This window comes from Euwallacea fornicatus, chromosome 9 (genome assembly GCF_040115645.1).
Source record: "Euwallacea fornicatus isolate EFF26 chromosome 9, ASM4011564v1, whole genome shotgun sequence".
NCBI lineage: Eukaryota > Metazoa > Arthropoda > Insecta > Coleoptera > Curculionidae > Euwallacea > Euwallacea fornicatus.
Window position 1 is genome coordinate 4586743 of NC_089549.1, and position 26225 is coordinate 4612967.

At 38.2% G+C, this 26225-nt stretch overlaps 3 protein-coding genes across 4 annotated transcripts in view; all 3 read right to left on the bottom strand.

Annotated features, from left to right (window-relative positions):
* Window positions 1–635: 635 nt before the first annotated feature.
* Window positions 636–3986, bottom strand: LOC136341287 (uncharacterized). Its single transcript, XM_066286096.1, has 7 exons — window positions 3960–3986; window positions 3317–3588; window positions 2975–3264; window positions 1217–1316; window positions 1066–1152; window positions 859–1014; window positions 636–808 (listed from the first exon to the last, which is right to left on the bottom strand). Exons 1-7 carry the CDS (start codon window positions 3964–3966, stop codon window positions 758–760), a joined length of 963 nt encoding a protein of 320 aa, XP_066142193.1. The 5' UTR covers window positions 3967–3986; the 3' UTR covers window positions 636–757.
* Window positions 3987–7873: 3887 nt separating this feature from the next.
* RhoGEF64C (Rho guanine nucleotide exchange factor at 64C) overlaps window positions 7874–26225 on the bottom strand; it is a 97719-nt gene continuing 79367 nt past the window's right edge. The window contains exons 3-12 of the mRNA XM_066286062.1: window positions 13345–13454; window positions 12908–13192; window positions 12367–12855; window positions 12073–12310; window positions 10295–12014; window positions 10035–10240; window positions 9471–9983; window positions 8902–9416; window positions 8617–8847; window positions 7874–8563 (exon numbers count right to left, since the gene is read on the bottom strand). Of these exons, the coding sequence (XP_066142159.1) occupies window positions 8432–8563; window positions 8617–8847; window positions 8902–9416; window positions 9471–9983; window positions 10035–10240; window positions 10295–12014; window positions 12073–12310; window positions 12367–12855; window positions 12908–13192; window positions 13345–13425 (4410 nt within the window). The 5' untranslated portion in view covers window positions 13426–13454 and the 3' untranslated portion in view covers window positions 7874–8431. The remainder of the gene's footprint in view (window positions 8564–8616; window positions 8848–8901; window positions 9417–9470; window positions 9984–10034; window positions 10241–10294; window positions 12015–12072; window positions 12311–12366; window positions 12856–12907; window positions 13193–13344; window positions 13455–26225) is intronic.
* On the bottom strand, window positions 17407–19242 carry LOC136341288 (uncharacterized). 2 transcript variants are annotated; one of them, XM_066286098.1, is made up of 4 exons: window positions 18354–19242; window positions 17728–18298; window positions 17574–17673; window positions 17407–17514 (listed from the first exon to the last, which is right to left on the bottom strand). In XM_066286098.1, the coding sequence occupies exons 1-4, from the start codon at window positions 18580–18582 to the stop codon at window positions 17497–17499; spliced, it is 918 nt and encodes a 305-aa protein (XP_066142195.1). In that variant the 5' UTR covers window positions 18583–19242; the 3' UTR covers window positions 17407–17496. The 2 variants fall into 2 exon arrangements, with proteins under 2 accessions (XP_066142195.1, XP_066142194.1); XM_066286097.1 differs by having other exon boundaries at window positions 17436–17673.

The following is a 26225-nucleotide window of genomic DNA, read 5'->3' on the forward strand; positions in this document are numbered from 1 at the left end:
AAATATTGATAAAACTCATTAGAATTCGGGATGTATATTACCTGGCTGTTTTTGCAATTTTAATGGAATCTTTAACTAGGAAATTACGTAATTGCACCATCATTATATCGACATAATTTATATAACATAAAAGAAAATTATGGACGTGGTTATTTATATAATTTTATAGCCCGGGAGCCCAAGAGCAGGGCGAACTTGTTGATGCAGCCACAAGTGCTAAGGGACGTCAAAGATTTCAAAGGGTTTCTCTTTGTCTAACTTTTATTTCCAGTTTCACAGTCTCCGCTGCCACATTTCAAATAAAATACTTTGCATATCAGCTCAATTTCGTCACAAAATAGCAGATAAGATAAAGGGAAAATGGATAAAAGCTTATAATGATATATAGAGTGTCCTATTAAAAAATCAAAAATTAAAAAGTATTAGACACTAAGATATTAGGCTTATTTTTGATAAAATTGGACATTAACGGAAATTCTAATCTCGCCAATTTGTCAAATTTGGCCACTGTAGTTGTCAATTATTTATACAGGGAGCAAAATCTACCCTTTGTGATCGCCTAAAAATTGTTGTTAACTTTGAATAATATAAAACAATAATAAGAAGGAATGAATTAGACAACATGCTATATTAGATTCTTGCATCAACAAATTTTACAACATTTTACAGGAGTTAGTGATTCTAAGGACTAGATAATTTAACATTGGCATGACTTGCAACTAAAAGGCCATAATCAATTTAAAAATCGCAATTACGGTTATTCGGTGTTTTTCATTAGGTTCAAATATGTATATGTAGTTTTCATGACCTAAAAAAAGATCAATTTCTGCACGTATTTTCGCGTGTTCTCATTTTTACCATAAAAAATAGAATATAGTTCAACCTTCCAATTGGAACTGCTTGTAGTCCAACAAGACGTTGTGACCTCAAGATCACTAAGGGGACTGCTTTCCGGATTTCGCTGCAACACTCGTACCATCTGCTCAAATAAATAAAGGCTCCCAGTTTGGACATCTGAAAAACGTAATTTTTAAATTTAACACAAATGTTGATAATAACGTCTACCGCATCTTCCAATTTTTGTCCTGTGTGACACATAAACGCGAGGTTCAGAAGGTAATTTCCGCCGTAACACAATAATGAGTAGTTTCCCTAAAATTAGTGTTTTTTTTTTTAATTTACATTTATAACAATAGGTCGATATTATAATTGTTACTTTCATTCCATTGTATAAAAGAAAGGACATCACTACAGACGTTGACAAAGTTACATGTCCCATAGTCTTTCTGGATGTGTTATCGAAATACTCACATAACCTAGAAATAAACGAGGGTTCCAAAATTATCTGAGAGCTTCAATTAGGGAATAGTGATAAAAATGCAGCACCCATAAGTACGTAGCACACTCAGAGACACAAAAAAGAGCACAATATGAACTATTTCTATTTGAAAAATGATGGGAGATGCAACAAAAACAAGAGCAAAAAGAATATTTTAATATTTTTTAATTTTTCTCTTCGCTTATTTTATTCGAAAAAAGTATGTATATGTCAATTAACTGCTTTGCGTTATTATTTGCGCGCCAATTTTTGGTCAAAATGCGCCATGAGCCCTCCTCTCTTTATATTGAAATTCCGAGGGGAATTTCTATATAAAACTTCATATGCACATAAGGATGATCTCATAAAATTATTAATATGCAGAATATATTAAATTCACTGAAGCATTTCATAGGTAATATATTTTTTTCTTTTATTTATTTAATGTATGACAATTTATTTAAAAAATTATGAAATATGCAAATTTGTTCCGCAGGTTTACGAAATATTCAAAAAAAAAATTTTTAACGCGAGCAAATAACAATATTTATACATAGACGACCAAAAGTCACGCAAAAATTAGTTAAAAATTAAAGGATTCATCTTTCATGAAAATTGTGGAACACGTCAAAATTGTTTTTAGTTGTGCATTTTTTGAGATAACAAACACGTATACGAGGTAACTCGTGAGGCAGGTAAATGTATTTTCTTCCCTTTGAAGTTCTTTCAAAAATTTCTAAACATATTTCATCTGACATATTCTATGTCTAAATTCAACAGGTTTCGAAAAAAAGATACAAAAAAGTAGAAATAACGATGGAACATTAATACCTAAAAAAATAACAATACAAACTACTACAATCCAATGTTTTAAATGTTCGGACTGTGTCCCGTTGACTTCCTGACGGAGGGCAAGTCGCAATTAAAATTCCTCAACAATTTTTTTTATCATTTGATAAGGTGTTCGTTGAGCTTCTTGGAAAATATTATTTTATACCTCTTTTAAAGTGTTGGTCTTGTTTAAATACACCTTGTACTTTAAATGACTCCATAAAAAAAAGTCCATAGGGGTGAAGTCAGGAGATCTAGCAGGCCACTCTGCGTTGACTCTTCATCCAATCCATGGATTTTATTACTAATATTATTATATGACACAAGAAAAAAACGAAACAGTATATTTGTCTACTACATGGGGAACCCTGTATACACTCCTGTTACGTTAAAAAATCTGCAACAAATAACAATATTTAACGTGTTCCAGCATTTTCACGAAAAATATTTTTTTCAATTTTTAATGACTTTATACGGGACTTTTGGTCCTCTATATATAATGAGCTCGTAATATGAAGTTTTATCAGGCCAGTCAGTTTATGGCCAAGCGAGACTGCGACCGAGTCCACCAATAAATGAGTCCAATAAAACGCCATATACACTTCACGCAACGCTTTATTCCCGATTTTAATGTTAATATGCTCATAATTTAATTTTTAAATCGATGTTTTAGTTCCATTTGTGAATTTTCAAGGGATGCCAGTGTTTACTAAATTACTTCGTGCGGTAACGCTGAGTGCACTAACGATGGCAGTAAATATTAAATTGAGTCTAAAACTAAGTCTTAAATTAACTGAAGGCGATGAGGATACACCCACGACTTACTTGAGTATGTATTGATGATATTTTATACAGAATGAAAATTGTTGGTATTGCAATGTTGGAGTCCCAGCTGTATTAATTTTATTAAACATCCAAGCCGTATGTTTAATTTTGTCGTCGATTAAGTTACAAATTTGATATTGTATATTAAGGATTTCAGTAAACGCGATTATTGTCCAGAAACTCAGTAATTGGTGTAGGAAAACACAACGTTTATACACAACGGAATCAGCGAGTCCTGAAGGTATCCAAGCCACCAGCAACACGCCGCAAATTTCATTCCTTCCGAAATTCTAAACTTAATCATTATTGAGAGAAACGTTTTTTGTTGCTACTTTTACTTACACTGCGCAGACACGTCTTTTCAGTAAGTAACTTAAAAATTGCAGTAACAAGTACACTGATAAACGAACATATATAAAATATTTTCCCCATCATATCTCCTTGCTGCTTTATTTTATCGAAGTTTAAGGATTTTCCAAATTCCGTCGAGATCGTCTGTTTCAAAAGCTCGGACCACATTTCGTATTTTATTGCAAAAAGTATGTTAGTGAGTATGGCCACATATCCTCCTAGGCCTAAAGGTAACGCAATGGTGGCCAAATAATAATCTTGTTCTAAAAGAAAAAAAAAATCTGTCGTATTTGAATTTTGAATTAAGCACGAATTTTCGTTAGTTCATATTATTTCAATCTTGCGGCTGTACTGTTCAAATATTTGATTCAACAGTTGCTGAACGCAATACGTGCAATCAAAGTGAGTTTTTAACAGCAACTTTGCATTAGTGCAACTGAATAGGCTCCCGTGCATTGCATGCGGCGCTATTACACCGTGCTTGCACTGGTGTAAACTCATCAAAACTATCGTTCATTTTCGTTATAGTGTTATGCTTCTTCTTCGTTTTGAGTAATTCATCACTCTTGACAATCAATCTCTTAGTAGGTGCGTAAAAGATAAATATAAACTTTATTTGCGACATTTTACTTACTCATCATGCTGGTAATACATATTACTGTTATTCCCACAACAACCGAAAGATGCAACGTCAAAGTCCAAATACATAAAATGACAAAGAACTGAAACATATTTTGATTTTCATACGGAAAATACCTAAACATCCTCAACATTTTCATACTGCTATAGAATGGCAAATCTTTCCGAATAGGAAAGAGCATTTTGGAAAATCACTCTATTATACAGTAGTAAATTCGATAAATTCAGTTTAGTGATGTGACAATGTGCCCACGTACTGAGTCTCTGAGTTCGTATGTGAAGTGGAAGTGATATTTTTGAGAGCGTTTCCCCCCACTTTATCAGAAGGCTCAGGCTGTTACGTCTCCGCGAAATTTAATTCTGGATTGGCAGAAATATCGGACTAAACAATTCATGAGGCGACCCATATTAGTTGGACAGTCGAGTTTCTGTTTTCTACAACCTGAAAAACATTTAAAACAAAACTGACACAAACCCATAACTTTTGTTTCCATCAAGCGGACTACGTTTTTGGCGAGTTTTGTTTATATTTTTGCGTCCTTTTCCACTGGTGGTCGCAGTGAAGTTAAAAACACATTTTTCAATGATCAACCGACATGTTCAGCGAAAAAAAATTCTTATAATTAGTTGTGACTGGTTTATATAGCGGTGCTTGGAAAAAAAAAGTTTATACAGGGTAATTCACACTCGCTGCTCACCATTGATATCTCGGAAACCGTAACAAACAGAAGGTTGGTTAAATTCGGGAAAATTTAACTATTTTCGAGCTTTCTAAAATGCCGTTTTAAAATTGGAAAAGTTTGCATTACTTCCCTATACAATTAAAAAAAAACTAAATTAACTCAAACGGCTTTTTTTCTGTTTTAGTTATTTAAAGAAATTTTATAATATTAATTTCACTTCTTCATGGGCATTTTTGCTTCTTTACAGATGGCGTCTTTAGATTTTAAACACAACGTTTTGGAATTTAGGAAATACCATTAACTTCTTTTTCCTTAATACAGACCTAATTTTTATATTGCGTTTTTAGAAAACCATTAATTTTCTGAATCAAACGATATGGCAACAGAATATTACAACACTATTCAATAGGTTTTGAAATCTCAAAACGACATCTTATGGGAAATTAGTTTGTCGTTTTAATGGTGATAATATCATAACAGTTACGTCCGAATAGTGTTTCATAATTTTATTGTTAAAAAAAACTCTTTTGCAGTATTACAATTGCTTTTAATACAAATGTGATACATCATTTAATTCATAAAACCAAGGGCTAGCCAAATAACGCGAAAAAATTCAGGTCCGTATTTAAACAAATTAAGTTGACGATGATACCCCAAATTCGAAAACGTTATATTTAATACCCAACGACCCATTTTATAAAGGAGTAAAAGTGCCCATGAGGAAGTGAAATATGCCTTAGAAAACCTTTTTAAATAACTCAAAAAAAAGAACTGCTATTTGGACAAATTTCGGTTTTTTCCATTACTTTCGAAAATAACCGGATTTTTTCAAATTTAGAAGCGACATTTAACAAACTTCGAAAATGCGCAACTTTGCCCCAATTAGGCGACCTCGTAGCTCTCACAGCTTTCGAGATCTCAATGGCGAGCAGAGAATTTCAATTACCCTGTGTACATTTGAGTACCCAACTTGGTGAACACAAATTTTACATTTTCGTCGATCATGGTCACTTCGTGTGTGTTATTTTTTTAATACGGGCCTGATAGTTTTATGGTATTTTTTGGGACTTTTTGAGCTTATAAATAAAATTTTGTAGTAAATAAAAAAAATAACTTCTACCTTAAGCAGGTATTTTTTAGATATGTAACTGCAAGTCCTACGAAATTTATTAAGGAACTTGACGAGTTTGATCACCGGATTTGAACAAACTCGTTTTTTCAAATTTAAACATGAAAATGGGTAAAGTTGTATTAGTTTAACTGTTCATAGTAAATAGATCAAATTGCTGTCCAATTTCTTACAAGAGCAATTACTGTGAAGAAACGTTGTTCTGGGGAACACCGGTATCTGTACAGGACACTCGAAGGTTAAACTAATGTAGTGGCTTTCCAATTATGCAATTTACCGTTTAAAAATTCTATTAAAATTGCAATGTAACGGTTTAAGTTCCAATATGACTCGCGAATATGGATTTTGCTAATATTTTATAGACCGAACTTAATAAAATAACCAAAGTACATACGTATCTACACGACATGCGAAAGTTGGCATATTATATTAAGCTTTCGGAAATTATTCAACTAAACTGCCTCGATATAAATTTCAAAAAACTGGTGCAACATATGCAATTTATTTAATTAATGCAAATGCAAGTAGAGAGAAAAATCAATGTCAAAAAGAGTGTCGGCCTCCCCTGGGCAAAGTCAGAATATGTGCCCCCCATATCGTGAAATAAATCGCAAGTTTTCACAAAAAAACAGTCGTTTTGGAGATTGTTCAATCTAAAAAAGACAGAAAAAAATTCTTGAATAAAAAAAAAGCATATTTTCTTTTATGAGTCATGTAACCATTTCTTTGGTCCTGGGGTCATTTACGTTATCGTATGGTCATTTGATTTTCACTGCATGATTTGTCTTATCAAACATATAAGTTGCCCCGGATACGAATGCACTCTACAGAAATCTCGTAAACCATATGAGACAGAAAGATGATTAAATCAGAGAAAAGTTGGGTCTTACTGAGTTCCGCAAAATCATGTTTGCAAATTTGGAAAATACCGGATGGATTCCAAGTGAATTGAGAGAAACCAATTTTTCGCGCTTTAACCTTTGGAAACACACCCCTTTTCCTCACATTGTTTTGTGAGCAGTTATGCGCAAGTCTTATTGTTGCATATTAGTTTTTTTGCCCAATAAAACATGAAAAAAACAATTGTGTGTTTGTCTAAAATAAATAAATTTAATTGGTGTTGGGGTCGGAAATTTTACAGATCAACTATAAGCTTGCAAAACTTGCAAAGGGTCTCTTGACCGAATCGTCGTCTTGACCTTCGTTGACCGAGTCCTTCAGTTTTGTAAACTTCTTTAAGATGTACCATTTAACGGCAACATAAATTACTTCCTAAGTTGTTCGTGAGTGTGTTGTTCGAAGATCCATTACACCCAACACACCTAAGTGCCTTTATTTAAATAGGACATCCTGTATATCAGCAAATGCGCTGAAAGACAATTCAATATTTTTTAAAATGAAGCATCATGTTCCAACACTTAAACAGTTATTTTTCAGTAATAAATTATGCTTTGTGTATCGTCTCTAAATAGCGAATTATTTCGGAATCGACCGTGAAAAGTACAGTGACTCGAATCAAAACCCAGCGGGGGAGATAAAAAAATAAGTTTTGTACCGAAGTTGTGGAACAAATGCGTTTTCCAACATCGTTATGAAAGAATCCGTTCGTTTTCTATTAATCTGTTTTGGGCCCGACAGATTTCCATTCACGATCCGTTTACGACTGCTGTGCGACAAAATACCATCAGGGACGCAACGAGTTAAAAACATTTTTTTCTTTTTTTAATATCACCTTAACGAACAATTTGTATTATCGATCAGACCGCGGTCCGGACAACTCAAGTTACGATCTCAATAACACAAAATGAATGTTCAATGTTGCAATATTGGATCTGGACTGGGCCGTTATCGAGGCGCGATCTGAACGATGATACGATTACGATTGCCAGACAGTTAGTTTTGTAATTCCAGACTGTTATATTATCATACAGGTTTGTCGGAAGGTGAAGTGGGAAGTTGGTTTGTAATTAATTACAATTAATTGCACAAATTGCAATTAATTACAATTAATTATATTTAATTATAAGTAATTATAATCAAGTATAATTATTCAATTAATTAATTTCACTTGAGAATTATAAACTACTAAGTAATTCTTCGTTTCTCGTTCACCCACTACTTTCATAAATGAGCAAGACGAATTGGAATTAAGTGGGATCTCTTACCTCTGAATTTAAAATTTTATTGCAATTTAATACATCGATTAGACACAATAATAAAATAGCATCAGTAAGTTAAATAATCTAAGTACCTATGTAAGTCAAAATCTTATTGTAAGGGATTACAGCTAAAAAACGCTATTACGAGTAGTTCGATGTTAATTTAGGTACATAATAATTATAAGAAAAAATCTGTAATATAGAGCCTTTACCCAAACCGAAATATCACAGCTAACAATTACTATTTTTATACGGACTGATTTTCAACGAGTCCTATATAAATTATATACAAAAAATTAAAATACATAACGTAATTGATTGAGTACCTACATTCCAAAATACTCTTAGGTAAAGAAGACTTTGATAAAATTACATTATACGTATACGAAACAAATAGCTAATTTTACTGATAACTGATCGATATATTTGAAATTTCCTGCTGGATTTGGACTACCCTGTAAGGAACTGGTGTACCTAATACACAGATCTATAACCGCTATGAACGAAGCCCCATCCCATTTATCATAATATTGGCAAGGGCGTTTCGTCGTTTCCTCCAGGTTCCCATTCCCTGGGCGTGATATTGAAGCTTGCGGTACCACAAATGGGTTTGATCTTCATCCTCGGCCTTAAAAACGCTCATCAATTAAGCCTAATCATTCGTTGCACTACGCGACTCACCTTGAATATGAAGGTGTCCTTATTCAGCAGTTCCTGTACCTCAAAGTAGCTTTGCCAAGCGGGGTCAGCAGCAATAACGCACCGGTCAAGATAGAGAGGGTCTCTGAGCAATGAATATCTACCGTTCTTGTCTCTCACCAGAAGCAGCGCTGCCTCCCTTACTCCCGAGTTTCTCGCCGAGAAAACCAGACTGTTCTCTTCAGTTTTCTCAGATGGTGCTTTTGCTTGCGTCTGAAAGTAAGATTAACCCTGTAACTGATTTCCATCCACAATCAACAAGATTACTTTGCCATTAATCACCAACAAGGCATTCACAGGAGTGAGCTTGATGGTTCTGCCCTTCCTCCAGTTGTTATCCGTAGGCTGCGTGAACAAGAGCTTCCCCTCCAAAACAAACCGGGCTTCCTCGTGGTTCCACTCTAGCACGTCGACTGCAATCTTCCTGAGTTTGATGTTCACCAAGTCCATTTCCGCACTAGATCTACGAGCGGGGTTGCTGCCAATCCTTCTCCAGAGCTTACTTGGTACGTCTTTAGTCTCAGAATTCATGTGGTTCAGATGCAACTCGATCTTGTGCTGAGACTCCCGCAGTTGTTCCCGGGTATCGTGATGAGTTGGAGTGACCTTGTATAGCCTGGCCAGTAGAAGCGGGTACTTGGTCACTCGCTGGACTGGTACCATCAAGAAGGAGTTCAGGTTCATCCTGCGCAGCATTGTGTTCTCCATCTGAGACACCCTGAGGAAGATTCTCAGCAGCTCTTTGTCTTTCTCTAAGCTGGCCAATAGAAGACTGGCGTTACCTAGAAGGTCTGAGTAATATCAAACAAGTACAAAACTGAGCAAATTTTCCATACCTTGCCTGATACAGTAGGTTTCAAATGCATGCAGCATAGGTGCAGCTTCTAGGAACAGTTTACCAATATTTACAGTAAGAAGGTCATCGTCCCCTTGCTCTAGAGCAATCTCCACAGCATCTCTGAGTCTCTCAGCTAAAGCCTGACTATTCTCCAGCAACTCCTCGGTGTTTAAGAAAATGGCCGACAATTGGTCAGGGGTCAGTAACCCAGCTACCAACATGGGCTGATAAAACTCTTCTAAGATGATTTGCAGGTCTCTGCTGTACTTCTCTTCAGTCTCTACTATTTCTGTTATAATCTCTTTCCGTTCTGAACGCTTCTTGATGCATTTCCTGCAAAGCAGTGGCTCGTTTTCTGCTTTGGAATCTAAGGATGAATCACAGTCTTCACATGAGGCGAACACTTCGGGTTTGATGCGATATTTGCTGAGGCTCGATTTGCTGGTCTCTGAGCCTACCCCTGAGTCGTTGCGCTCCACTTCGGCTGCTTTTTGGAAAGTTGCTTTGTCGTCTATAAAAACATGTAGTTAGTCATCGCAATGAAGAAGATTTTAAGACCTGCCTGAGATTATCAAGGAGTTGTCCTCACTAGAATCACTGACTGTGCTCATGTGGGACATCCTATTGTAAGGCTCTTTGGTTTCGTCATCTGGGCTGGAATTCGAAGGGTAATGGTACGTATAGCCTTCCTCCTGTTCAATACCTCGTTCCTTAGCGTCCACCAGGTAGCTGAGAATATCGTACTTAGACGCGCCCTCGAAGATTGACCTGATAAGAACACCCAGTATACACTTTAACACATCCTAGAATGACCAAAATTACCTGGTGGTATACTCTTTGTCTATATGCAAATCGTCCAAAATCAGCGACGGAGGAGGGTTCGTGGGCAGTGGCGGAGGCATCTCGATCTCTTCATAAATAGGGTCGCTGTTGCCGTTACTAACTTTAATACTCTCATAGTGATGATCGTCCCCTTCAGACACCTCAATGTTCCCAGTTTCAGCCAGAAGCTCATAAAATTTGGTTCTGTTAACCAGCTCTTCTTCAGTGACGGAGCTTCTGTTACTATGGTCAGTGTAACACTCTGAACTTTGATCCATGAGCTCATACTGACTGGAACCGCCATCCTCTGATGCAGCATCGTACTCAACAGACTCATACTTTCTTAGTCTCAAAAATGAGTCTTCCACTGAGGTAGGGATGTTGGTGTCTTCGAGGGGGTACTCCAGAAGAGACTCAGCCTTACCAAGAGAAGAGGTGTGCTTGGGAAACTTAAGGTCTCGTTGTCGCCTAGCCACATCTGACTTGCCACAGACATGGGGGACTAAATTGTGCCGCACAGCTTCGACAGGGTCTCGAAGAAGTTCTTTGAGGAGTTCGGACGAAGATACTGAATGTAGGTCTACAGGGGTTGATTGATATTGTTTGTTGGTCTCGGAAATGTGTCCAAGATTCTGCTGAGACTTCTCTTCCTTCGTTGTGTTTTGACTTGACTCTACTCCAGAGATGAAAGTCCCTGTGATATAAATTCGGCTACTATTGTTGGTAGTATTTATCTGAACTGGTAAGCAATCATCATTCACTACTACGGATGACTGGTACAAGGGGACGTTGTCGTTGATCACCGTAGAATAGCAATCATTCCCACTAATCAAAATAGAAGTTTTTCGCTGATGATTGTCAAAGATGGAAATATTCTCTGAGCAGCTCATATCTGAGTACTCTGGGAACTCATTCTTGATTTTGATCCTGTGCACGGGGGTAGGCTGTTTAATCTCCACAATGGTCTTGTTGACAGTAGGAGATTCAAGAGTGACTGATGCTAGCGGACCTTCTGAGAAGGTGACGATGTTGATTGAAGGCTGCTTATTGTTGCTCCTTTTTCTCGGAGGAGCCGATGGCGGTACTGATGATTCAATATTTGCCTCAATTTTTGCAAAATTGTCAGAGGGGCCCTCAACGGAACCTGATATGGAAATTTTGTGCGAATTTACTACTTCAGTGGGCAGTTTGTGTACATCGACGGGATTTTCGTCTTCGGTTTTCATTAGAGCTACTGTTGGCGGTAAGGGAGGCGGAGTGTTCGGTCTTTGTTTCGCGGGGCTCGGTTGGCGCTTTTTAGGGACGATTCCGTCCAACTTTGCCAAGTCTTTGTCGGAGAAAACTATTCTAGAGTCGCTACGCTTTCTAGACCGCAACGCCATGGTGTCGTAGAAATTGACGTTTCGCAGAGTGTCGCTGACGCAGTCGCTGTTACTACGATAGATTTTTGGTGCCTTTTTATCTTCACCGTTCGATGATACCGTGGGTCTTTTCTCCTGATGCTCTATCAGCAATTCATCCTCTTCTTTATTAGTATTGTTGTTAGTTTCAATGTTTTCTAAAGCATCTTCGAAAACTTCATCTTCATCTTCATTGTCCTCATTGGTTTTAGTAAAGCTGCCAAGTAGTTCTACTTCAGCACGATCTTCCTCAACATCAACCACATCAACAACCTTTAGAATTGGCGCTTTGTCATCTTCTTCGCTGCTGTCATTTTTACCTGCGAAATTAGAATTATTATAGCACGTAAGGGCTGACTTCGATGTTGCTTTGGAGACCTGGATCCACAAATTGGACCTTCTTCCTTGGTGTGAGCGGGAGAGGCACTGGGATATAAAACTTGGACCCAGCCTTTCTAGTAGATGAAGGGCTAACAGCTTCTTCGACATCAGAGTAAGGCGAAGAATCCCCGTTATAATTCGAGCCCCTTTTCTTCAAAATTGACTTGAATCGGCTCGCAGTCAAAGCGTTGTAAGAGTAATCTGGCTCTTTGTCTGGGGTGGTAGGCGTTGATATCTAGTGAAGGGAAATAGTGATAAAGCGCAGTATCGGTAGAACAGAATTAAACTTACCAAACGTACTGGCGAATGTTTCTTGGAAGTCTTAGAAGGTTTAGTCTGTGATGCCTGTTTGGCTGAAACTTTGGTCGTGTGCCTGCTGCAATTTTTAGGAACTTGCACATCTTCATACTCCAGTTGAGCATCTGCACCTTTCCGCAATTTGATGCGCTGATCGCTGTCCACGTTTTTGGACTTTGAGGCTTCCACTTGTTTCTCGTTAGCCATTAGTTCATACGGATTGATGTCGCATTCCAAAATCGACTTTCGCCCGAACGTGACTTTGCCATTTGAATATTTTTTATGGCTGGCAGATTTGGTCTTTTCTCGAAAAGGTGACACGCTGGAAGTGGTTTCTGGTACCGATAATCTGGATCTCCGCATCAAGTCGTACGGATCCGCAGTCGGCAATATCGAGGGCCTCACCGATGAAGTAGCGCGAACAGTTCCAGCACGCACAGGGGTGCTGGGTACCATCTGCTGACTGGTGGAATAGCATCGTACCTAAATCACCATTGAGTCGAATGATGTGGCGACACAAAGGCTACAAACTTACAGTTCCAAACTTTGAGTCTCCGGGTGAGAGCGGCAGCCTGGTACCTTTACACTTCTTGCACATGTAAGGTGACTTCTTAGAAGAAGATCGCTTGCTGCCAGTGAGATAGTCAGGGCACTGGCAGAGCACCAAAGCCGGCGCTAGGAGCAACCCACCTGAAGCACGTACGGTGCCATAGAGCCAGGGCTCCGCGTACCTCATGGATCGCGATAGGGCTCCTGTTGTGGGCGAAGATCGAGCGGGGACGTCACCACCGGCACCGCCGACGCGGTTGCTGCCTTCACTCTTTAAAATTTGATAATTGATTAATTAATGAATTTAATATTGATATTTTTCATTGTTGAGTCCCTCGGGAATGCCCGTTGAAATTGAATTCAGTATAGTTGTGGAACACTACAGGTAAGAAGACCACGATAGATGAACCTCAAGTAACTTACCCTTAAACCATACGAAGAGTGAACAGCATCCAGAGGTGACGTGGGAAATCGATGCATTGCATGGCTAACCAAAGCTGCCATAGAAGTCTAAACTTTGTGCTAACATGTCACTGAAAAAAAAAGATGATGGTGATTAGAAATGTGGTTAAAGAGAAAATACCATAGAAAATGATATGTCATTGCTCAACGTTGAGGACCTAATAAGTACTCAACGCAAGATAAAGACATTTAACTGCTTGTATGAGTTATGTCTTTTACATTTTGCATATAGAGCTGGAATAAAACCATAAATAGCCTTTAAAGACTTTTTTGTATTTCGAAGAATTCTCCACGAAGATCAATGCACCTTTGCATGCACTGGAACCATTTCTGGGAACAGTTATTCCACTCGTTTATTTATACAGTCATAATGACTTTTTGACTGCATCTGGTGACTGAAACCTTGGTAGGTAGTTTCTACTTGATTTTCGGCAAGGTGAAGAAATCGCTGGGGCATAGATCGGGACTGTGCGGAGGACGGTTTAACAATTTGGCATTTTGTCTGTATGCGAACTTGCATTGTGTTGGTTGAGGACAATTCGTCGTTTGGGGTTCGTTTTACTAAACTTGGCGATGCCTTGCGGCAAACAGATAGTTTTATAACAATCGGCAGGAAAATTCTCCGCTCTTGCAAAGGAATTCGTCGGCATGCGTTACGAACATATACACGTTTGAAATATGAAAAGTCTCGAAAACGGGTTAATCCTCCCCCCCCTTTAAAATTTTCGGGTAAAAATCGATTTTTCAGGTGACCATTTTTCGGTTTAACGGAGTAACGTGGGAGTTACAATCACCGTGGGAATAGGTTTATTGAGGCCCTACAGCTTTGGAGAGAGACTTTTCCGATCCTCCAGTTTAGTCAGCAAAAAATTACAAAAATTCTTATCAAAATGACTCTGATCTCAGAAACTGATAGAGATTTCTCAAAGAGGTTTGCATAGGGTTATAGAGCGCATGGAGATAATTCATTTGAAATTACCCGTCCGGTTACCGAGATATCGGCTTTCAAAGTTTGAAAGTGGCACAAAGGGCATCTCTGCCTTGGACAATTTTCGAAAAAAAAAATTTTTACTTTCGATGTGCCGTTTTTCGGTTCAATGGACTGATATGGCCCTCTAGCGATTGTGGATGCCCCAATCAAGGGCCTGCACCTTTGGAACAGCGGTTTTCTCTCCCCTTACTTTCGGTACCAAATAAATCCTAAAAAATAGGTGCCACTTCCAGGGACTTTCAGGTTTCGATTATCTACTTGAGATCAGTTTTTCATCCATTGTCCCGCTAAATCAAAAGCTAACAGGACAAACAAAACCAAGAGTAGCTCTATTTATCGAAATGGTTGAAAATTCGTCAGTTTCTACGTGTTTTTGCACATTGGGATTAACCGTCTGAAACAAAATCCACTCATGCCTGTCTCTTCCATACTAAAAGCATATCGCTGGTGCATTTATGGCAATTCCCAATTTGGTATAAAGCTATTTGATAAATTAGCGCGATATAACTAAAAGGTTTATTTATTTTCCAGTAGTTACGTTATGAAACAGGCAATGTTATTGGATTAATTAACCTCAATACAACAAATAAACAAACAAGTTACGAACAAAAATGCATGTACTGTAATTTGTAAAAGCGAGTATTGTTAAGCTGGTTTTATTGGAATTGAGGCTAAATTGATTATATCATTTCATTAAGAAGGGTGAGGTAGGAGTATGATGTTTTTATCACCTAAAAATTGTCCCTAAGAGACGGCAATTGTTCAAATAGCGGACACTCACAAAGAAAAACAGTCCATAATTAGCGACGCCCATGGACGGAGGTCCATGAATAACTAAGGGTTTCTGGCATCTTGCCAAGATAAATGCAAATTCCTTTCTGAAAGATGGGTCTATTTGATACCACTGCGTATTATAGACTTCGTCGGTCAAGCTTAAACTCTATAAATACGATTAAAAAAATTACACAGGATGTCCCAGGACTACGTAGCCAAACTTCAGAGAGCAGTTGTGTACATCAGATGCTACCAAAAATGTCAGGTAGAAAATTTCCAAAAAATTCAATCCACCTTGAAGTAATTTCATTTTTTGACTTTCGAAGACTTATCATGTTTTGTAACCTAAATGCTCCTGTGCGTTATTTTGCTCCGCGCCTTCAAGAATAGTACCACTGGAAAGCTACTTGAATTTCCTATTTGCGACAGCCATTGTGAGTTCACCTTATTTGCGCTTTGCTGACTTTTCAGAGGCTTGAACGTTACACTATTCTATTTCGTTCATTCTGCTAAGTTTTCAATTGTCCATTTCTACAAAAATTCCCCACCTTATAATACCATTTCACACTTTATGAAAAACATCCGCATCCAAGTACCCTTCTACCTTGGTACCATTTAAGCTTTCCCTTACTTTTTAAAAAGTGAGGGAGATGTCAATCATTGAGGACCACTTACGCAGAAAAAAATTGTATTTGCGAAAATTCAAAAACATTTAAACAAACCACTGTAAGTGACAAATATAGTTCAAAATGTCCTCCTTGTTGGGGCAAACACAACCTACGTTTTCGAAGAACGATCCGGATGGCGCGGCCGATCTCTCCTCTCCTCTCACGTATTTGGACCCAACCTGTACGTATTCTTTGTTCAAGTTCTTCAATCGTGTCCACATCATTTTTGTAGACACAAATGCAGTTTTTCTCTGCGCAAGTGGTTTTCAATAACCGACACCGCCCTCACTTTTTGAAAAGTGAGGTAAATTCAGGAAACGGTACCACGGTGGGAAGGTACTTGGTTGTAGGTATTTTTGATGAAATGTGATATGGTGGAAGGTGGCGGGCGATGTGGGTGAGCAATGGACAGTTGAAAATTTAACAAAATGAAAGAATTGAAGAAGTTTTACGTTGAGGCCTCTGAAAAGTGAGCAAAGTGCAATGGTTGTTTAAAATGGGAAATTTAAAAGGTTTTCCAACGGTACTATTGTAGTTTTTGCAACGGCAAAGCAAAAAAAGACACAGGGACAATTAGATCAGAATTATACAGGGTGTCTACTAAATAATGGCATTAATTTTAAGGGGTGATTCCTTCCTATATTTTATGAAAAAAGCCCTAATAAACGTATGTCCTATCTTGGTTCGTTTTCGTGCTACAAAGTAAAAAATTGTATTTTTCTTTTCGGTTTTTCATAAACATTTTTGGACGCGAGAGCAATATCTTGATGAATTTGAATATTCAGCGATTTTTCAAGACAAGAAAATCAAATATGATATCGATTTCACCGCGATATGTAGGGATCGATACCTACAGTAATGTTCTTGTGTAAAATTTGTCTTAACATTTTTAAGACCCTGTATTTGGACTTATAAGAGATTACGTGTTGTTCCCCCGTCAATTCTAAACAAAAAAGGTACACTTGGTCGAAAACTCTCAGAGCAATGGTTTTCGAGACATCAACGATTAAAAATTTCTTTGCACGTTATTTCATCACAACATTAATCTATTAATGAACATGTAATAATAGAACCCTAAATATTGCGTTAAACCGATATCATATTTGCATTCCTCGAAAAACTCCTGAATGCTCAATTTCATCGAGATGTTGTACTTGCATGTGAAAATATTTATAGAAAACAGAAAAAGAAAACTTTGACACCCTGTATCATGAAAACGAAGCAAGATGGGACATACGTTCATTAGGACTTTTTTTCATAAAATACGACAACGAATCGACCCTTGAAGTTAGTGCCATCATTTAATGGACATCCTGTATAGAAATTTAGATGACAAATCGAGAAATGAAATTTCCTCAAATTTGGTAGTTTTCCGAAATGATGTGCCTTACATTTTTGGTAGCATTTGATGTGCGGAACCACCTCCTGAAGTTTGGACAGATAGTTCAGGGTCACCCTGTGGAGATTTATCTGAAACAATCGCTAAAGGATCTATCAGTGGTATTAATTGTTTCGCATTACAGCCATACAGAGTGATGTAAATTAAATTCGATTGACGCCAGGAAAAGCGGATTATAGCTGAGAAATTACCTCATCAATCAAGCGTTGACCAGCGTGACAGACAAGGAACATTGCTGCCACATACCCCATTATAAAACTAATGGCCTTCGGAGTTGACGCCTATAAAACCAAGTTGATCTACCATTTCAAGAAGATGCGTACAACGCGATACACTTCGCAAGAAATTGTGGGTTTACCTTAATGACTTGGCTTCCCAAAGAACCGATTACTACTGCCGCTGTAAACAGAAGACTTCCCATAGTCGATTTAACGAGTCCACTTAGCTCCTTACCGACTCTGCAGGAATATCATTAGAATTGTTTAAAAAATAACGTAAAACTCTTGGGTTACTCGATAATGTCTTGGTGATAGCTCACGCAATATTGGAGTCGCTCTCTGACGATTCTCCTATCCCGGAGTTTGGAAAAGTCCTTTAATTGCGCCCTCAAATGATCGATCCTAGCGATAATGACACCCACCGCCTCTAAAGGGATAGAAGCGATTGCAAAGGACGAAGGCAGATACATGAAAATCCCGAAGGATTGCAGCGAATACCACACGAAAAATGTAGCCCCCTCCATTTGGCTGGGGGGCACCCATGTCGGATTCACCATGCCGCATGCTTCCTTAAGTCCCAACCTCTTATTTTTTGCTTCGCAGAGTGGAATGTCCTTTAAGGTCAGGTAACAGTACCAAAGCATTCCTGGAATGGTATAAATGATGCAGATCAAAGCACCCCAGTTGCCTCTTCGGACGACTGCCTGGTACTTCGGAGGGGTACCGAAATGCTTAAAATTAAGCAGCCTCTTGAAGAAATTACACCATTGTGAATGCTGGGTCGAAAAAGAGAGACAAACGACCATACATCCTACAAAGCCCGAAAGGTCGCCTATGTCTTCGCTGATGTCGACGTCAGTTTCATCTACAAGAGGCTTCAGTTAGAGCTGCCTACCGTATTGGCGATGGAAGGATATTACCCATGATGACTATTACCAGGTGTGCCAATGTTCCCAGAGCTGTAAGAAACGATATTAGCCGCAATAAACAAGAGAGAGAGACGAACATTCTCATGTAGAAGGGATCACTCTTTAAGGGGTACCACAAAAATAAGTTGAGTAATATTAGGGTATAGTAGAAGGGCTTGTTTTCGCTTAAAGTGTACATGTTTGCTCGTGTGTTACTACTGGGAGAGTACGGTGATCGCATACGATTTGATCAAAATTTGCTTTTATGTAAGTTGCGGGGGATGAGGGGATGTTTCGTGCGGAGCTGGAACTTAGTTAAAATTAATGGGACGATTTACGAACCGAGTTACGAAGCTTGAAATTAGGGGCAAGTGAAGGAACGAAAATTGCAAGGGGCTCTGTAGGTCTATTAAAAAAACATGGTGGCATAAATAAAGGGAAAAAATAACATAAGTGAATCAGAAATAATTAACCAGACTAATGGGTTGAAAAATCCTACCTATTCCTACCTCCAACATCGATTTGCCCCACGTGACTTCACGTCATGTTCCCTCTCTTTTGCATGCTCGTATGCTCTTAAACACAACACCTCATCCAGAGCCAAGTTAATTTATTTAAAAGATTAATAAAACAAAGGGTCGTTTTGTCCCTGCTCCCCCCTTTAATTGGGGCGACTGATGGTGAACAGAAATATTTCCCATAGAGAAACAGCAGTTTTCAGAGAGTCGCTGAAATGACTCTACACCTCTTGCCCAAAAATAAGGCATTCTAAAGGAACTTTTCTACAGAGTGTCGGGTTTTTTGTAGCAGGACTTTAACCGCGTATTCCCCGCACAAAAGTAATATCAGTTTACTGTATAAACTACATTCGAGAAATGCTTTGTTAAGAAAATACCGGGTGTTCAAGTTTTATACATTTTTCAATTATCTTTTATAGCTCCCAAAAGGTCTTGATATATTCCAGGTAAATGTTGAGCATGCGTTGCTTTTCAGGCTCTGCAGGATCAAATAATACCAGACGATCGTGAAAATCTACAGAGCGATATGGTTTTCGGGTCATGACCCGTTTTATAGCCTAAAATATTTTATGATACATCTGTGATGACACGATGTACAGCCATTTCGAGGACGACCTAAAGAAACAGAGAAAAAAATATATTACAAGAACTTTCAGGCTCCGTATCTTGGAAACGATACGTTGTAGAAGTGCAATTTTAACAAAGCAAACTTATGTTATTTCACGTTTCTCTGTCGCTCATTGAAGTTAAAGAAATCGGGACATCCTGCACTAAATCTACCTGTAAAAACTATTAAAAGCATATTTGGAGACATAAGATGTTTAAACTGGAAAGTTTCACTTGAAGTTATTTCGTCAAATTAATTTCCCCTTAATAATTAAGCACGTAGCCGAAGCTCGAGTAAACTTCAAGCTAGTTATAAATTTTAATAATAAAGTGCTAAGACAATGGCCGCCATTGTCAGCATTGCCATTGACCTTTGAAAATATTAAAAGTGAAACACGCGAAATCTGCTTAATCACTTTCATTTGGTTCATTGAAGTTGTTTTCCCAGAGATCGTCACGTAATTATACGTAAATAAAATTTGTTTTGATGCTGCACATCAGCGTTTCACTTTCGGATCCAAGCTCGACAGGGTGGTACTAAGTACATTGTGAAACACAAACTCGTCCGCCTAAAGAGAATGATTGATGGCCATGGTACCTTCGGTGCTATTCATTGAGGAGCCGTCACTGGTTACCTGTACCTCCTTACAGATTTGAAGAATATTTTTAAATCGCAAAATTACAGAATTTTTCGGAAAATTCTTCTTTTTGTCTTTTAAACGGCTTAAAACAGGAAAATCTTAATATCGCCTTAAACAAACATCGTAAAAACGTTATGAAACCGGTGCTGACCCGGTTGTTAAGGCCCCTCCAACTTTTGGCGTTTAATCATTTTTCGTCCTCTTACAGTTCCCAAGATATCCCAGAAGCACTGGACCTAACACTTAAAGAAAAAAAATGGAAAATATTACGTTATTTCTCAATACAGTCTCCTTCGAGATTGACACACTTTTTCCAGCGATGCTCTGTAAAAAAGCTTCCAACGTTTCAAAATACACTTCGACCTCAGACTGGACCTTTTCATTGCCGGTGAATCTCAGACCACCGAGCCATTTTTTCAAATTTAAAAATAGAATATAATCCGAGGGGGCTAAATCCGGCGATTAGAGTGGATGAGGAAAAAGTTCGAAATCAACTTGATTGATTTTGGCCATCACGGTGGACTGGTGCGTTGACTTGATGAAGTAAGACTTTCTTTTTCGCCAAATGCGGTCGCTTTTTACTAATTTCTTCGCTCAAACGCTGCAATAAATTTATAAAATATTCTCCGTTTGTTTTTGTTACTTTTCGGAGATGGTTAATAAAAATTATCCCCACGTGCATCACGAAAAACTAACGCCATCGTCCTTTTTCGCCTTCTTTGGAGCCGATTCTCTCCTGGGAATCTGTCGTGTTGCCTGCTCTTTCATCTCAAGTGTGAAATCATGGATACATCTATTATCCATGGTTGTAAATGGACCCGAAAACTCGGATTTTATTGCTGCGAAACTATTTTGCTCGAAGCACCCTCACAGCGCTGTTTCTGTTCAATATTAAGCAATCGCCAAGCGCATCGTGCATGTAGCTTTTTCATATACAATTCTTCGTTTAAAACGCGATGAACAGTACTTTTTGAACTTCCTATCTTCCAGTATGGTTTTCTGGCTTTTCACCACAACATCTGAAATGGTCAGATCTGGAGCGCTGTCGGGCCGACCATTGCGAAGTTCGTCTTGCCAGCTCGTGCGACTGCACTTAAACTCTCCTACTCAATATTTTACAGTTGTTAACGAAGGAGCAGATTCCTCGAGAGGAGAATCTAACTCCGCTTTGATGTTGAATGGACTAAGATCTTTCAGACAAGAATGTCGAGGAGCAACTTTTTCCATCATCACCAAAACTTCTAAAAACGAGTTGAAAACACACACAAATCAACGTAGCTTCCTCAAACTTTAGACTTGAGTTTTTGAGGTTGGGTCTTTGTAATATTGAACGTAAAAGTCGCCATCTATATGTCAGGTCAGGTACTTCTGGGACCATCCTCGTACATCCAAGTTGAGCCCCTATGGCTCAGGGTTTCTCAGTAAGTTGAATTTTTAGGTACCTTTACACAATTATTTGTCTGTGTATCTAGTTTTATACTGACACTTCGCTGCAGCAATCCCGGCCGTAACGGCGGACTAGGGCTTTATTAAATTAGCATAGAAATTACAATTGATTGCAGTATACTAAGAATCTGAATGAAGGAAAACAGGCGTCAGACACTAATTTGAATAAGACCTTTGTTGGTAAGTTTACACCAATACATCCAAGAGGTTTTGCCTTTAGTACCATTACTTAGAAAAATGCTGAAGGGGAATTCGGATAATCATTATCATTCAGCTGTGACAATAAATAAATCAGGTTTATTGCTCTCGTTTCGCATTTCTCGCTACTGAATCAACTTTTCTTTACAACGTTAAGCATATTCCGACTGCAGAACTGCACATAATGGCGTTATTAAATAAATTAAAGTCGGCACACTCGCTTTCAATGGACGTTTAAAAAATTGATTTGCATGGCTTCGAGAATGGTGGATATTATTCACTTTCAGTGATCTCGTCTGAAGAGGTGAGTTAGTAGGAATTCGTGAAATTCAATATCACTCTCCTGCTCTCTCGACTCACCAAGAAAGTGCGCCGCTTCTTCGTGAAAGCCATTGCTTGAATCATGGCCAATGTCACAGAACAACATCTATTGCTCAAGACAAATTAGGAAGAGACCGGTACTGTTTGGTAACACCAAGGAGAAATTCGTATTTAATGGAAATAATTTAATGACTTTAGAATTGTTTGTTTTATTGGACTGTTCCGTCCCACACCAAGTCAGAAGTGTCAAAAACTAACTCAAATATTGACAAAGGAGCCATGAAACAGACAGTTCCCCATAGGTAGCGCCATTGTTCCTGCATAACTATTCATTAAATTCCACATTGTAATATGAGCTACTGCTAGATCTGTAGACGAACAACAATGGATTCTTCAAGACAATGGGATGCCACGACGTTTTTATTGTTTTTCACAGGAAATGAAGAGTAGAGCTCCTTTATCAGCTTCAATCTCTTCGTTTGTGGGTCGTCCGGTATAATGAAGCGTAAGAAAGTGAAAAGTGTTTTTATGGCGAAACTGCTAGAGTGAATGACTGATTACCGAAGGGTCATGCGCCTTTCTTCATCACGGCTGTTGGCGGTAAGGCGTGGTAATCACATACGAAAGAATTGTTGATTTTTTTCCACTCTTCACGTGTCGTCGGTATGATGCAAACAACCTGCCTACCCAAAGCTCTTCTCTCTAACATTTCAATTTAAACACCTGAGTGCCCAGCCAACCTAACACCGAAATACATAAAATGACAGAAATTAGGAATTAAATTTGTAACAATTGAACAGTTATTGAAATTTTTTGTCGCAAATTTATATAGGATGTCCCGAAATTAGTTCGCCAAAAATAGCAAAATTTTAAGGGGGAAGTGATTCCTGTAGGACGCTCACTTTAAATATCATTATTTGTATCATTTCCAGTTAAACTAGAAATTGTAAAAAATTATTTAAAAAATAAAAAGGTTGATAGAGGTGAACCACCTCTGAGAGACACGCTACACACGATATTCCGAAAATTCTTGGCTCTGAAACACAGAGAATCGAGATTTTTTCTTCAATTTTATTTCACACCTGCTGTTAAAAAAAAAAGAAAATGATGTAGACAAAACTTTTTTTTATGTGGTCTTTTGGTCATAGAATTTCGATACACTCTACGTAAGGTGTCCGGAAATAACTCTGAAATATTTTGGAAGGTATTTGAAAGTTCAGAGTAGTAAAAACGAAAAGAGTGAAAAAGAAAAAATTCTCTTAAACGTACCCCCAACTATAACATTCCAATGGAGTTAGAACCCCTTAAAGGGGGAACTCTGAACATGGATTTTCCGCAACATTTCGGAAAGGAACGGGAGATGGCACTGAGATGACCGGAGGCCATTTTCAACGTTTTTTTTTTTGTAAATAACTGACAAATCCTTAATAATATTAGTCTTGTAATTGCTGGCCAATAAAAAAATATTTCTATTCCAATAATGCCGACTACGTGCATTAAAACGCATTGCTATGTCTATGTAGTCGTGCGTCGGTTTGTATAAACTCATTTTTCTGGAAAACGGTTCACCCTAACGAGAAGAACTAACAGGACTCTTTTACTTAAAAATATTTGCGTATCATAATTTGATTGCGAAAATTTTTTAAAAATCACAAACAAAAGTTAGGGCAATATTTATGTAAGAGAGCCCCTGCATGCGCACCCCCGACTAAAATCTGCAATTATTAACGCAAACAATTTGTTCCTCTTTCAACTTATTAAAGTTTGCCAAATTTCACAATTTTTGCGCAAACCGTTGCGAAAAAACACAAAAAAACTTCAAAGTTTCCCCCTCAAGGGGTTATAGCTCCTTTAAGAAACAATTCCTGGGGTATGTTTGTAAGAGCTTCTTTTTATTACTTTAATCTCTGGAATCGTCTCCAAAAATATTTCGACGTTATTTCCGGACACCCTGGACAGAATAATCAATCATTCATAATATGTATTGTATATTGCTGGTCAAGGCAATATTGAATGTTTTTAATTTTGAATAAATATGCAGAATGCTAGTTATTGAAACAAACAGCCGTGCTCACAAATGCAATTGGCATTATACAATTCTGATTTCAAAACATTGAAAAAGGAAACAAACGGCATTAACGGCTATTTTTAGCACTAATCTCCATCTAAACGGCGCTAATGATGAGAAAGTGCAGAACTAATGCAAATATATCCCCTTTTGATTGGCCCGTTTCGAGTGAGTCAAACCACGAGAAAGCAAAAAAGATTTATATACATTTTCTACAAATATTTATGAACAATTGTTATGTTAGTTCTAGTAATTCCTTGCGTAACGGTTAAGTAAAGGCGGACTTTTAACCCGCATTTTGTTATGTATTTAACAGTTACATTAATTACCTATTACGTGGTAATAGTTTTATCGGTTTACACGATCTTGCATATTTCCAGCAATTTAATCGAAGTCTCACATAATGGTAATTGATCTTTTATATTCAAATATATCAGATATCAGATACTGAAAGTTTGAGTTAGCTTTCGTTGAAGTTGCACTTGAAGCGCCGTTGAAGTTAGCTTCTATCGAAGCTGCACAACTTCTTAACAGGAAGATAAGATGAATTTGGGTGCAAAAAATGACTTGCGCAGTTCTCTTACCGCTTGTGTGCTTCAAAGTGGACTTAGCTCGTAGGCGTCTGCGGGTAGCAACGTTTAGTGGCTAATTTAAGGCGTTTGAGATTCATTTTCTGTGAGAAGCAGATTCCTTTTCGTAATTTTATTGCTTCATATTCATTATTTGTACTCACGTGTAAAAGCTAAAAATTATTTTAAATTACCCTAATAAGCTCATTAAAAAATTTACACAGCGAGGTGGCTATAGCTTTTATTTGCATAACGCGAATAAGTGTCATTAACATTCCATGCTCAGTTAGTTTGGGTACGTGTTGCGTTAGTGCTACGCTCTTTAGACCCATCAAGTTTGCAAGAAGTTAGATTTTCCATTTTTCTACTGTATTAACTGTACAGGGTGTCCCAGAAGCGCACGAAAACCTACGAAGGGGTCGGCTCAGCCGTTGTTAACCTCAATAAGTAGAGCGAACGCTTCGGTACTTAAGTACAGGGTGTTCAAGTTTGACCTTACCATTGCTACTGCGGCCGCACCTGTAGATTCTCGCACCGCCTTGTCACCTCTGGCCATGCGTAGTTATTTATCTACAAAATTCATATCTCGCCGTGAAATAAAAATTTAAGAAAGTTAGGTGTTTTGAATATCTCCGTATCTCAGCGAAGAAACGCCTGAGAAATTTTCTTTGCAGTAGTGCCTAAGCTCATATCTTCTGAGGTATTTGCATATAATTTTGGAGCAACCGATAAACGGTGAACGTACTCTGATTGCGAAAGATTGCTAGCGCCGATCCTCGGGCAAAGTGAAATGTTGAGGCTTTTAAACCAGCCACACCCCATCAGACAGGCAATAAAATCAAAAGTCTGAGTGTGAAGGTAAACTTGACCCAGAGAAAGTGTTTTGTGCGTGTTATGGAAATACGTCATCACTGTGGGTAGACGTTTATTAAAATTGGACGTATAAATACCATCATTTTTAATGGTTTGCGGTTTATTTAGTCACTTAATTGGATAGGACTGCTGTGAACGAGGGAAAGCCGAAAATGTTGGTAAATATTATAATGCTGCTGAAGAGGAGGAAATATACTCTTCTCCAGCTCCAGCTCTCCGGGAGATCATGAGGAGTATATTTCCGCTAGGAGGGATGATATATCCTCCTGGTAATTTTCCAGAGATGTCGTGATGTCACAACCCCGAAATACCCGTTTGACCCATCCCATCGGCTGTGATCGGGTGCCTCAGACCATAATCGCAAATATCGCGTAATTGGAAATTGCCCGGTTTCATCCACAACGCATCGTCAGCATACGCCTGCGCGCTGAATTACACCTTATAGGAGAGACAGCTGCGTCTGCGCCTGTCAGGAGACACCGCGGTCTAGTGAACAGCAACCCTGTGCCCTGATTTCCCCCCTCTAATGATCCTCCAGATACGTGAGGACGTTGCGTTTTGACCCAATCCTCAGCATCATCCCCAGTCATAATCGCAAACCATCACAGACCCTGCTTCATTTAATGCTCCTTTCATGTCAAGGA